The 13927-nt window shown below is 38.7% G+C and overlaps 1 protein-coding gene across 1 annotated transcript; it reads left to right on the top strand.

Annotated features, from left to right (window-relative positions):
- The first annotated feature begins 4888 nt into the window (after positions 1–4888).
- LOC120430651 (odorant receptor Or2-like) lies at positions 4889–6185 on the top strand. Its single transcript, XM_039595757.1, has 3 exons — positions 4889–5755; positions 5815–5904; positions 5964–6185. The coding sequence occupies exons 1-3, from the start codon at positions 4889–4891 to the stop codon at positions 6183–6185; spliced, it is 1179 nt and encodes a 392-aa protein (XP_039451691.1).
- The last annotated feature ends 7742 nt before the right edge of the window (positions 6186–13927 follow it).

A 13927-nucleotide genomic window follows, 5' to 3' on the forward strand; every position in this document is an offset into this window, starting at 1 on the left:
GAACCTCGAGATTCGAGGGTACCTTCGAGCCTTGCTGGAAGCAGAGCTTCAGCGTGTTCTTTCGAACTCCGGTTTCCATGTCTTTATCTATTAAACAATAGATTCCGCTAATCCACCACACACTACTACTACGGCCGCGCCGCGCGCGAGAAATTTGCTTTTTTTTCGGGAGCGTTTGCCACTATCGACTGTTCGGCTCAACGTATCGTCCGAGAATGTGGTCATTCACTGCCCTACGTTTATCTATAGATTATTAATAAATATTCCGGGGCCAAGAAGAAATATAGGCGTCGCAAAATGACGCCTTTTTTGCTGGGACAGTTTCATTCTATTTTAGAGAGCCTGCTTTTCAGAACTTCAAATAATAAATATCCATTTTATCGCAAGAAGTTTGCCTACACGCTCATTCGGGATTAAAGCTCAGTACACCTAGACAATTCAGCCCAGTATAGGACGGGGACAAGTCGAAATCAAACCATTCTAAAACCTATCTCATAAGAGGCTGTACCTTGAACCAGGGATGCTGGACCTCAAACTTCTTAACATATTGGAAATATATTTCATTTACTTTGGAATTAGATTCGAAAAGCAGGTTTGGTTCAGCACCTTCTGTTAATTTTTCAAATTGAAAAAAATAATAAAAAATAGAGATATCAAATGTAAAAAAATCGCTTTATTCATTCCATTGAAAGTCGCACTTTTGTCAAACACCGTTTTAAAACGATAATGTACCAACATCATGATGGCAAGCTTTAACTTCAAAGCAAACTTCCTAATTTGCTTTTGAATGGGCACTTTGGAATTACCGAAAGCATCTGTCGTCGGTCGTCAGCGATGCGCACTGGTGCTGCACAAAATCGCACAAAAGTTGCCAGTAATCTTTGTAACAAAAGGAACCCGCCTCGGTTTGATGACACTCGTGCCTGCAACTGTTCTTCCCTGACAAGCCAAGTCCCTCCCCCGGAGGACCCATCAGGCATCCCTTGCAAATATCACGGGGCTCAGTCGTCCGTGCGCTTTTGGACTTGGAATGGATAAAGTTTTTGCGTTGCAGTTTTCATCCATCGCCTCGACTAAATTTCTTTATCATTTTTGCAACGGAATTATTCTCCAAAGAGCCCTGCAAATGAGGGCGCGGTGAGTGAGCAAGCGGCACACTTTGGGGTAAAGTTTTTCTAGAAATGTCTTTTGTCTCGTCTGATGCCGATGAAAATTTTAACACTGCCTGCTTCTCCAGAATCCTTTCGCTTCTTGCTTCTTTCGTCGTCTCGCAAAAGATCTGAAAACTATTCCGGCAAGCTGCTTTACTAACGCTCATTTGCCCCGAACCAACTTCGGGACTTGCGGTATAAACATGTGGAGCTGGATTTCGTAAGATAAATTTTCTATAATTTGATGTTCCGTAATTATGTTTTATATGACTCGTCGTATGTGGGTGCTGTGTGGTAAGCAATATACCAGCGAAAAATAAGGGAATGTGGGGAAAATGGGTCTGTGTTTATTTCTTTTTGATATTCATTTGAGTTTCTTCAAAAAGCATTATATCTATGTCTATACAAAGCCAGACAATTTTTAACAATTTGACGAACACCTGAATCAAATTAATAACTTTGATACACTTACGACAGCTTGGTTAGGCGTTTTAGTAGAATGCATAACTGAAATTATTAGAAAGATGACAGATTCCAATATCTGCTATTGTTTTTATATTTTCTACATTTCTTCTGTGTTGAATTCAAAAATCGTAGAATTTTGTTTCGAAAAGTATTCTAAAAAGATGTTGACAAAATTCAAAGAAAAGTTGAACATGTATCCACGCTTTCGTGAGACGATATTTTCTTCCATGGTTTACAGCCTCACTCACACAGCACAGCAAAGTACGGTTAAAATTTCTCGACTGTTGGGTTCCTGGCGGCAACGACAGAACTGGGAATGGATGGCAGCCAGCCCGGCACAAACTGTCACAGCTCGTTCGTGTTCCATCTCGTTCTCCTGGTTAAGTGTTGCTTAATCCACTTATGTGTATAAATGTACCATCATTTCCTAAAATTTATACTGAAAAGTAACATTTAAGTTTTCCCACATCTCTTCTCTTTGGGGCGAAAAGGAAAACTTTTCCAATTCTTTACCTTCTACCCACATACACATACACGTACGTACCCAACCCTCGTCTGTTCAAGCATCAGATTTTATTTTTGTCAAAGTTTCCCTTAAAAACCAGACAAATGAGGACTCATCTCTTGTGGATTTTATCGTAGTTTTGGACTCTTGTTTCGAAACACTAGCAAAACGGCTTCCCGCTCAATAGTTCCATTTCACCTCTCCCGTCTTCAGCGGGTCTGCAATCAGGGAAAACCAACACTTTGCCACCTACCCTTCCCAAGAATTAGTTGCTTGACAATCTGATGGAATTAACTGCTTCATCTCGGGCGGAAGTGCCCCGACCATCACCTTCTGTCAGGGAGGAGGGACAAACGACTCCATGGCATGGCACAGACGAAACTCTCTAATGTCTTGAGTTATTTTCTCACTGCACACGAAGTTTATAAACATTATTGTTGATTTTGGTGTGTCTTGTCGAGGGCCAGTTATGGTGGTGGTAATGTTTCCCAGAGGAGGTAGAAGAAAAGTTACCCTGAGCTCTGGGAACTTCTTCCATGATAGTTGGTGCGCAAGGAGCAAAGGGCTTTGATTTAATGAGGAATTTGATATAAACTAGTGAGATTAATGGGTGTAATTTTCAGGATGTTTGATATCAAATGGAACATCGCAGAGGGTGTCACGGATGAAGAATAATGTCGGATGCTGAGGCTTGAAGTATTTTTTGAAAGCCTCCTGTTATGAAGTTGTATTTGCATCTTCGGCCATCGGTGTTGATTTTTATGTTTTTCATCGGGTACTGACGATCAGCAACAACACAATTATTTCGATCAGCTGATGATGTTTACAATCGTTATGGCTTGAATGTCTCACGCATACATTGACATGACAGTGATGGGTTTGTATTGGTACGTTTGGGCTGCGCTTCGGCATCAGCTCACCTGGCAGCGCTGGCGTCGCCGTGATTTAGTGGTTTGATGAAGGACGATGGATTTCAAAAATAATTTGTATGGAGAGTCACGTCTGTATGTCTGTGGTTATATCTTGTGAGTTGCAACTTGCAGGTCATTCGAGAACATGTTTGATCGCAAGTTGGTTTCTTATTTAGGTCAACGCAGCATCGTAATTTGGTGATGAATATGACTATAATAATTCAACGGAAATTGAGATACCTCGCCACCAAAAATTAGCATGAAAAAAATTTTATGGAGTGTTAAAATGAATAAAATTAAATATTATTATGCATGTTTCTTTTATGAAACTGACTCAGGAACACGAATATGTTAAAATTATCACCAAAAAATGGAATCTAAGGGAAAAAAGTATCTATTTCATGTTTAAAACGGCCTTACCCAAAGCGTTATCAGTCTCAAATGGTAGTCCCAGATCTCCTCTACAAACTCCAGATCGAATCGAGTTGATATCTGAATGGAACACTTTTGTATTTGAGTTTGAAAATTGCGCTAAGTTTTCACTAAAATGCCAAGTTATTTATATTCATTCAATTGGGTTGCTTAACCCCGCATTTTGTTGCATTTTTAAAGCCCTTCCAGTTGCATTTTGAATTTTGAAATGTTATTTGAAGTTTGCCCAAGCCTTTTTAAGATTTTTGACGTTTTTTAGCCATCAAACTTTGTGTCAAACTCATTTGCTCCATTTCCCGTTGACCTAGAGTGCTCATATTGCGCGTATTCCCGAAAAAGACACGCGGCATATCAGCCTCGAAACGACGCGCCGCACTTTCGGCAAATGCGCGCTGTCAAATCCCATACTGCGCGTTTTGTTTTTGTTGATCTTCTTCTTCGAATGTCATGGCATTGTTGCTGGATATGTTTATTATTGCAGTAAAAGTGCAAAAAATCGCTGGCAACAATGTATATGGTACATTCTGAAATGCCACGCGGCGTGTACCTTTGAAATAAACGGACAATATTTTTGGCCAGATGCTACACCCAAAATTCAGAGTCGAGATAATCGTTCTCTCAAAATTTATTGAGGGCTCAGTGCCAAAATCGATAGAATAATGGTAACAACTCACACCATCATAACAAATGAGTTCATTCGTTAGTTGAATCAATAAATCTCCAACAAGTGTCATACATCGACTTCTGACTTCTCCTTGGCCACCAAGCTGTGGTGGCCGAGGCAGGTAAGCCATTGGATTAGTTTGTCAAAGGTCTCTGGTTCGATTCCCGTTTGCGACACTTTTGGTTTTTTGTTTGACGGATGAACTTTTTTTGCAAATGAACCTCGAGAGAATAGTTCTATCGCCCATCTCGAGCTGTGTTCTCTGCGTCCGTGAATGGTACCACTATTCTCTCGACTCGAGACCATCATTCTCTCGGACTAGCGCTGCCAGTTTTGGGTGTAGTTTTATGTGTATAAACAACTCCTGAAAATTTCAGAAGGATGTCTAAACGACGTCCCATATAAAAGGGTATGTCCTGATCGTAGACTCGCACTTAAACTAATCCACTGCTCGCTCAAACTAGAACATTGTTGTAATTCTTCTGCTTCACTATGATAGTTAAACTAAAAATAATGATGCAGCATTATAAAGCAAAATAAATAAAATCGTTACGATTTTTTTTGTTATAATCAGCATGCCAGAGGCAATACAATTAATATTAAACTCGATGAAGCTAATTATCACAATTGAGGATGCATATTTCAAGAGCAATTAGTAGCTCTTGTCTTTATTAGCGTTTATTAGCATTTAAAGCACCCGTGAGTGCAACACGGGATAGTTACATTCGTTCTACAGTAAAGAGGAGTTCGACTTTCAAGGATGGAGGCGTTGGATAAGTTTATGCAGTATACAAACTACGTCAGGGGCCTATGCAAAGTTCTAGGAATGGACGTTCTAGGACCAAACTATAAACGAAATTATCGAACTAACGTCTGTTTCGTGATAATTGGAATATACGTTGTTATGTCAATCAATTCGTTTATGCTTGCTGATAGTTCCATCGAAATGCTTAAGGCGGTATCGTTTGGGGGATTTTTCTGCCAATGTGTGCTGAAAATTTACTTCACGCTTAGCAAAAGTGAACGATATCATGAAAATCACACCACAATCAAAAAGGCAATATATCTTGATCACTTGGATGGCAACGAGAGACAGAAGAGAGAAATTTTGAAAACAGTTGATTTGTTGCACGTGGTGGTTAAGGGTACATCCTTGCTTTATTTTTCATCAGTAATACTCTTTTCGATTTATCCAGCATACATGTACTTCATTGTGGATGTTAAAGTGACAATATTTCCACTGTATGTGCCAGGAATTGACATTTATTCGGCGTATGGATATGGTTTCACAAATTCTATTCACCTGCTTTTATCGATCTATGGATTGTTTGGTGCTCTGGCTTCGGACACTGCGTTCATTATGTTTGTGTTTCACATTTATTCATACACGGATCTGCTGATGATTAAATTTGATGAGTTTGCTGATAAGTTGGGACAAATTGAAGAATCAAAAGATACTAAACAGTATGAGGCATACTGTCGTTTTAAGATGAGAGAAATTCTATTGACTCATAAAGATATAATAGCATATTTAGTTTCATTGAACAATTGCTACCAAAATATTAGCAGCGTGCAAGTTGCAACTTGTTCAGTGTCAATATGTATTAACCTGTTTTTAGCACTGGTGGTAAGTATACTCGATAATGTTTGTTTAATTTGCCACTAATGAAATCCCTCTTATCCTAGACCGACTGGTATGCAACTTACGGATTTCTAGTCGCTTCAGTGTTCCAGTTACTCGTGTTTTCAGTGCTGGGAACAATCATTCAACTGATGGTTGGTACTCACTTTTATTTTGAAGTATCAATCAATAATTTATCTTTTTATTTTTTTAGAACGATCGCATAATAATGCTGATTTACAATCTTCCATGGCATTTGCTACCCAATAATGAAAAGAAATCATTCTGTTTTCTGCTCTTCAAAAGCCAGCGCCCGATTGAGATTCTGATTCGAGGACTGGGTCCAATGAACGTGGAAACATTTACAGAGATTATGAAAGTGATTTACCAAGCATTCACTATGATGTACAGTTTCCTCATAGATCAACAACTGTAAAAAAATGGTATGATCTACTGCAAAAGCCGGTGAAAGCTTTTTTTTGTATTATCCTCCTCAGCAATTCTCAAATTAATGAGTATTCAGCATGCGAAAAATGAACATCAAGTAAAATTTAAATATTGTATTATTGTTGATAAAAAGTTACAAGGTGGTCATGCCATGAAAAAACTGAACGAGTTGAATTAAAATTTTGATAAAATGCTATCAACTTTAAACATTAAATTCCATAATTAAATTGCCGATCCCAACAACAAATTCAAATATTCACTTTCACCCTTACTTCATCTTTCATTGCAACACGGAAGATGAGCAGATTTGAACGCGAGTTTTGAGAATTTACATTACCTGTAAGTTTGATCGAGCGGACTCGTCAAATATTTACTAGCAATTTCGATCGAATGTAAATTTGCACATTCCGTCGTGTGAAAGTGCGCAGGATGAGCTTTCAGCGATAGAAGAAGAAGAAAAAACCCTACTCGGAACGGTACCGCACCATCGAAATATTTTCCATTTACACTTCGATTTCCAGCGATTTTCACCGCCCTTGCTTTTGGAACCGTTGGAAATGATTGACGTGTGGATCCCAAAGTACCGATAAAAAGTCTGACGAAATGTAAATAACTTTTTTTTTCTAGCTGCTGAATGGAACTTTTATTCTGCAGTTGAGTTTCTTCGGAGAGAACCCCAATTTCGTACTTGTGACCCTGCAAAAAAAGGAAACCTTTTCGAGAGAAAGAGAAAATTGAAAATAAAATCGTTTACTTCTTGGCAGCACTTGTGGCGAGGTTGTGTAAAGCGAAAAATCAACAAGATCAAATAATTTTTTGGAAGTCGCAATCAACGTCAGCAAAAGGTGGCAGGATTTTGAACGAAAGTTACATTTTCTGTTTATGCTTTCAATTTGGTTGGAAGCGGAGAAAATCATCCACGGATTTGGAGAAATTGAATGCTTATAAAGCCATTCAAATATAATTTGATAGGTTAGAATCCGACTGCATTTCGCACTCTAGGAATAGTTTTATCTCATTTTGGATATTGCATAAAGCAAATAAGCACCAAAAAGTTTCAAAAAATAAAGTTCAATGCCAAATCAATAGAAGACTGTCTTTTGTAACAAAGTATCTGAAATAAGCCTCAAATAACTACAAAATGCACTTTGTTGAAACGCCGGCAAGATGTAAGATAAGCACGAATGTGCTCTGCAATATCCATCACCCACGCGTGCATAGCCTCTGTTGTTGTCTATCTTGCTTGTGGAAGCCGGCTCTACGAGCGTCGTCCGGTGCCTTCGGGACGTGGACAGCTTCCAGAGCTATAATGTCGTCGCCATCGTGCTAACTTGTCGCACGTTCGCAGTAGTTGTTCAAAGTTATGTAAAAAAATGTATTCGTATTACATCCGGATGTTGTATAGCCGATCGTAAATCGTCTCTTATAACATAATGTTGTGCATAGATGGATAGGTAATCGATATGCCTTCCAAAAGAGTCTGAAAGTTAAAGCTCTGGCCAAGTTCTGGTAACCCTGTATCCAAGTTATGACACATCCTAAGAAAAAGGGCCAAGAAATGGCTTTACGAAACAGCAGAACTGAAAGAGAGGGAACGATTTCTTGGTCTTTTCTTCACCCTCTCTAGCTTGCTTTCGCTGCCGCTGCTGCCCATTTGAAATTTTTCTTGACCGGTTCCTTCCGAAGTGCGTATACCGCTTTAAGCGATTTTATGTACGTTTTCAAGTGCGGATCCCACGTATCTGCCAACTATATCCATCATCCAACTTATCGTTATATCAGGTTAAGACCACTCATAAGGTGATATTTATGCATTTATCTGTGATCATATCGATAAGTAAACAAAAATAACTTTCAAACGAACTTAAAGATTAGAAGATCTGGCAACCCTGTTTCAAGCTATGATCACTAAAGTGATATTCATATACTTTTTGTAACCAAATCTTTGATCTGGAGGAAGGCATTATCAACATAGGTGCAATTTGCAGAAACTACTGCAGTCCAGACTCGATTATCCGAAGCTTTGATTATCCGAAGGTTTGAATGGGACTTTTGTTTATTTATTTTTTTACTTTTAACATTAAATTCGAGTTCTGCGACCACATTTTAGTCAACTTGAATGGTCTGGACTGTATAAAAAATTGATTGAATTTAGTGCACATACAGTGAAATGCAACAAGAGAGCACAACTGTGACGATGTACACTTTCTTCCGTGCAAAAGCTCTCAGCTTTCAATGATGCATGACGACGACACATCTGCTTTATTACGGCGATCATCTGTCCAGATTGTATTCAGATCTCGCGCGAGGCATTAAATTAAGGCCACCCCTCCTCGGTGCTCATGATTCATGAATAATATAAAACACTGGGATAAATTATGACTCCTCATGGGTGTTTGCGTGCATACAGTTCATTACCTTGCCAGGAGGTGAGTTCTCACAGAGTGGCGAGACCAACGTCACGTGGAGTACGTGTCTCTTGGTGCATTTATGATATGTCTGCTGCCCATGGCTGAAACAGCTAGTTCCTGAACAGGATCCCGACCATTCTACTGACTTTTCCCATACACGATAGTTAATTAGATCTCTTTCGGGATTTGTCGTATTTCATTTCGCATTTCTCCCCTTTATTCGCACACTCACAAAGCGACGTACCCTTGAGACCACTTCCGGTGCACAAAAACCGTCTGACCTGACAGTAACAAAATTAATCTGACACTGGGAGAGCTCACCCTGATGGACGGAAAGGAGGGAGGTACCGTGAGATCTGGTCGGTATGCAAAGCAGTGTCCTTTCATCCTTTGCATGTGTAAGTGTTGGCTTATTGTTGGAAGAGGACGTGAAGCAAATCGTTGGTTGGTGAAAATTCTTGTCAGGAAGTACTTCGGTATCACTTTCGCTTATCATAAATTTAATTTGAGGACTCACTGGTGACATCCCCTAGTTTTTATAATTATTTGTTAAGAAAGTAAAATTTTAAGTCTGGATTGTAGTTTTATGTAAACCCCTTCTCTTTTAAAACTCCATTAATCCCAAAGCAAAACTCTGTCAATTTGAAAAGAATTAAAAACGCATTTTCCTTGGCCGTTGTATTGTTTTTCGTAGAAATCCAATGTTGTGTTTTAGTTGTTGATTAATTTCAGCTTGCGGTATCCTGTATTACGAGTCGAAAGGTCGTGAGTTGGACTACAATTCTGAGATGGTAAGGTTAGAAAGGTGTGATGCAAAATCAGTTAAAGATTGTGCATTCTTGAGGACCATTGTTAGATGAGCAATGAGAACTTTTATTCAAGTTAGCTGATCTGATTGATGTGTCGATTTTATCGGATAGTTATTTTTCCGCAAAAACCGAGTAAGTGGTTTTTTTACCTGCTCGTTGCATCGGACGAACATGAAATTTAGCCTGTAGCATGTTGTTGTAGTTGCATGTTTAGCCTCAGCGGTTTAGTCTCTTCAAAACACAACCATTTACCATACGGGCAGGGTGCATACTCCCACACCTGTACCGGGAGATCAAAGCCAATGTTCCCATTTCGAACTCCGAGCTGAGTGTGTTTGGAGAATGTATGCAGGTAACAACACACTCTTCGTTCACCGACAACCGACCGACACACTGGAGTGCCTCCTAGCGGAAGCAGCAGGATCAACTTGTAGCGAAAATCTAACCAACCGAGCTGCTCGAGCTTTTGTCAGTGGAAAGCACTGAAGATTTGTGAAGCTGCCGGTGTGGAACGGAGAAGTGGGACGCAGCTTAAATTTCATCTCACAGTTTACATTCCTGTCGTGCTGTAAAAACGAACGGTTATTGCAGCTGGGAACACATCAAATGTCAAGTGTAAGTGCCTCTTGGTGGTGAACCTTTGCGGGTGTGTGTCTCTTTGGTCTGGCTTGCTAGGCAACGCTCTTTTATATGCTTAGGATGGGGGAAAGCGGAAATTGCACATGCAGAATTGTGATCTAACGAGCCACGAGCCAAAATAATAGGGTGGTTTTACTAAAAATAATTTCTACTTCAATTTGAACAGTCTGGACCCAGTGCCTGCAATTCCCGTTACAGTTGAAATGGAATCCCAATAAGATTGTAACAGAAAAATCAGGCATCGGGTCCAGACAGTTAATACATATCACCATGAGCTTATTCCACTGAAAAAACTTATAATAATTTACGCCAAAGTTAAACACATTGCCGAATTGTTCAACGAAATTCAACTGATCCATGTAATTTCACAGAGCTCATAAGCAATTATAAAATAATAATATGGAATTGATTGAAAAAAATAACACAGTTTGCTTTTCTTTATTTAAAAAAAGAAAAAACGTTGTAGTTGTTGTTTTTTTAAATCAGTTACAAATAATTTCATTTGAAAAAGCCCTGATGTTTTTTTTTTCCTAAAAGATTTAAATGGAAATAAGGAAGGACTTATGTTAAAATTAAAAGTACCACTCTATTGGTGTAACATCAATTCGACAAAAGTTCCTTTAAGTATCAGATTAAGGAACCATGGTGTCCTCTTGTATCTTCTTGTAGGTATTTTGGATTACCAATCTTTTTCACACACACACACACATGTCGAGTCACTTATAAAGCCAAGTGCAAAGTTTCCTAAATTAATATCAAATTGAAACCGCAATGAACTACCACATTATCTCGCCACACTAATCCGAAACAATACTGTCCCTCCCAGTGATGTCATGTCACTGTGAGTGATGTCCCTACTCTAAATTTCAAACGATTTGTCTGCACAACGGAATTAAATTGGCTCATGAAAATATCATCGAAACAGAGTTTGGTGGTGATGATAATAATTCATTCAGCAAAGCGTGCGCTGGCCAGGATTTCGGACAGATGTGGTGCCAGATTGAAAGGGATACGGCGAATGAAAAATAATTGCCCCCAGCATCATCAACAACATCATCGTCATCAGCAGCTTATGAGCGTCGGATGCATTCGTGTTTGTCAGTGATTTAATCCAACTGTCGGATGGGGAAGATCCGTAATATTTTCAAAACAGCCAATTTCTCTCCGGCGCAGTATATTGCCAGCTTCGTTTGTGATATTGAAGATTAGCAGTCCAAATGAGTAGAGAACGTAAAATATTCATGCGGTTGAGTTTTGTGTACAACATAAAAAAAAAACTAACTTCATTCAACTATGTAGTTGTTGCCTTTCTCACTATTAACCATTCGAGCAAAATTATTGTTTGGATTTTCAGCTATGGAACCAAATTATTACCATTCGAAAAAAATATCAAAAGTATAAAAAAATATTTAAAAAAATATGTTTTCTACCAACTCACACGAAATCGGAAAAAGTTGGCCAGACCCCTCTTCGATTTGTGTGAAACTTTGTCCTAAGGTGCAACTTATGTCCCTGATCACGAATTCGGGGTCCTTTTTAGATATCTCGTGACGGAGGGGCGGTACGACCTCTTCCATTTTTGAACATGCTAAAAAATACATGTTTTTCAATAATTTGCAGCCTGAAAATGTGATGGGATGGAAATTTGGTGTCAAAAGGACTTTTGCGTCAAATTGGACGCCCAATTTGATGACATACCCGAAATTTCGATAAATAATATTTTTCAACGAAAAAAATACAAAACAAAAAGTTTTAAAAACTCTGCCATTTCGTTACTTAACTGTTAAAATTTTTGGAACATGTCATTTTAAGGGAAATTTAATATACTTTTCGAATCTATATTAACCCAAAAGGGTGATTCCCTTGTGGACCACCAATCAAGTACTCCTCGATATTAGCTCCTGAAAAGTGCTAAAAAGTTCAAAAAAGCCTCACGGCAAGCAAACGAGGAGGCAGTTTGAGCAAAGACACTCAAAATTCGCTTGTGCGCTGATGGACTTCCTACCAGAAAGGATTACAACTACGATCGGGATTTCTTGAACAACACAAAGATTGAATACTACAGCCATGATGATCCAGGTAAACGACCCATGAAACAAGTCCTCCGAGGCCTGCAGGACATGGATCTAAGTGTGATGAAAGAAGAGCTAAAAACTCCTAAGTTGAACGTAATCGAAGTCTTCAAGATGACGAGACACAACAAGGACACGATTTTAACCAATTTTAAAATGCAAAAGTTTGTTCTTAATGAAAAAATTACCCTTTTGGGTAAACGTAGATTGCAATAGTACATTAAATTTCCCTTCAAATAATATGTTCCAAAACATTTTCAAGTTGAGTAACGGAAATGGCAGAGTTTTTAAAGCTTGTTTGTGTTTTTTTAAATAAGATTTTTTCGGGCGTCAGATTTTACATATAAGTACCTTTGACACTAAATATCCTAAATCACTTATTTTACTACATTTTTGCTGTTACATTTCGTATAATGTTATCAAAAACAATTCCAATTTATAAAATATAGATAATGTGACAAAAAAACAGATCGTCGTAATGAAATTTCGTCAATACGACGGTGCGCCGGTTTCAGCATTGATAAGTGTCACAAAGTTGAACTGAAAAGGAACATTTTTAATTAAGTTTGTCAAAAACTTTGCCCAGATTGAGCGGGTTTGCTTAGGGAACATCTCATTCTCCCGTCTGTGTCTCGTCAAGCGTGAAAAGGTAACAAGGGTACGAAAGGATTTTCAACTTTTGCCTCACCCATGAATGGAACCGGAATAATTTAATTACTTTCAGCAATCATAGAAATTGCTTTCTGCGTCTTCGTCACCCAGTGCCGCCAAGCCCAAGAAACGATAAAAACACGCCACGCTGCTGCTGAGCTGGAAAGTGGGGAAGTGGGAGGAAAATCACAATTAATAAGTTATGATGTCTCGCGTTACGCTCCATCCTGATGGGATTTGATGCGCTACCGGGCCCCGGCTGTTCTGGCAGGTGGGGTGAGAGTTTTTTTTTAAAGGAATCATTCAAATTATAGCTTTAGTTAGGATTACTCCTTAGCATTAAATAAGTGTAGTAATTAGAAACTGATTGTGGTTCTACACAGTTTTTTTTTTAAAATAATAAATCTATATACCCAAGTTCGCACAAGATACGATTTCGATTTCATCACGTTTGAGTTGTTGAAGCTGTTTGGTTGCAAATTATAAAATTAAAATAAATATTATTGAATCGGTACTCTTTTTCATTTGTGAAATAGGATTTGTTGATGAAATTGTATGCGCCCTCATAAACCACAAAACGAAAGACATTGCAATTTTTATCAATCTCATGGCTCGTTAAAAGAACCCCCAAAACAAAATGAAACATTTCCACATTTCTAACATATTATCATTTCGTCGGGAAACAATTCCCAAATCATGTTATTAAAATTCGTTGGAAAAGAACGATAGCGACGACCTCTATGGAGAACGAATGCCGAAAGTATAAATTCTGGAATGAATATATTGAATGGGGAGGAATTTTCAAGGTGCTACACCTGGTGACCGTGATCCCCAGGAAGCTCTGCTCTACCGTGTTGGATGAAAATGGGTGGAAAAGCTCCGGGTTACTTTCCCAACTCCTTAACGAGGTGTGTAAAATTCTGCGTTCGAGTATGGGGAACTTTTCTCTCATGTCACCAACTGTCGCATGAACTTATCAAAACCTAGGAGCCCGACTAATGATATCATTTTCTAGATTGATCAAATGAAACGAAAGTATAGTTACGAGTGTGAAAGCCAGCTGGTGTCGGATCCGTTCTGAGGAATGTATCCAAATCCAGTGTTCTTTTGGGAATGGTAAATGTTTCTATTTTCGACAGAACGCGTTGT

This window comes from Culex pipiens, chromosome 1, assembly GCF_016801865.2.
Source record: "Culex pipiens pallens isolate TS chromosome 1, TS_CPP_V2, whole genome shotgun sequence".
Taxonomy (NCBI): domain Eukaryota; kingdom Metazoa; phylum Arthropoda; class Insecta; order Diptera; family Culicidae; genus Culex; species Culex pipiens.

What these genes read in the sequence shown, in the direction of transcription:
- LOC120430651 (XM_039595757.1), top strand. Translation starts at nt 4,889, where the DNA reads ATGGAGGCGTTGGATAAGTTTATGCAGTATACAAACTACGTCAGGGGC. An exon ending in ACCTGTTTTTAGCACTGGTG is followed by an intron (nt 5,756 to 5,814) that starts GTAAGTATACTC and finishes CTCTTATCCTAG; the next exon opens with ACCGACTGGTATGCAACTTA. An exon ending in GAACAATCATTCAACTGATG is followed by an intron (nt 5,905 to 5,963) that starts GTTGGTACTCAC and finishes TTATTTTTTTAG; the next exon opens with AACGATCGCATAATAATGCT.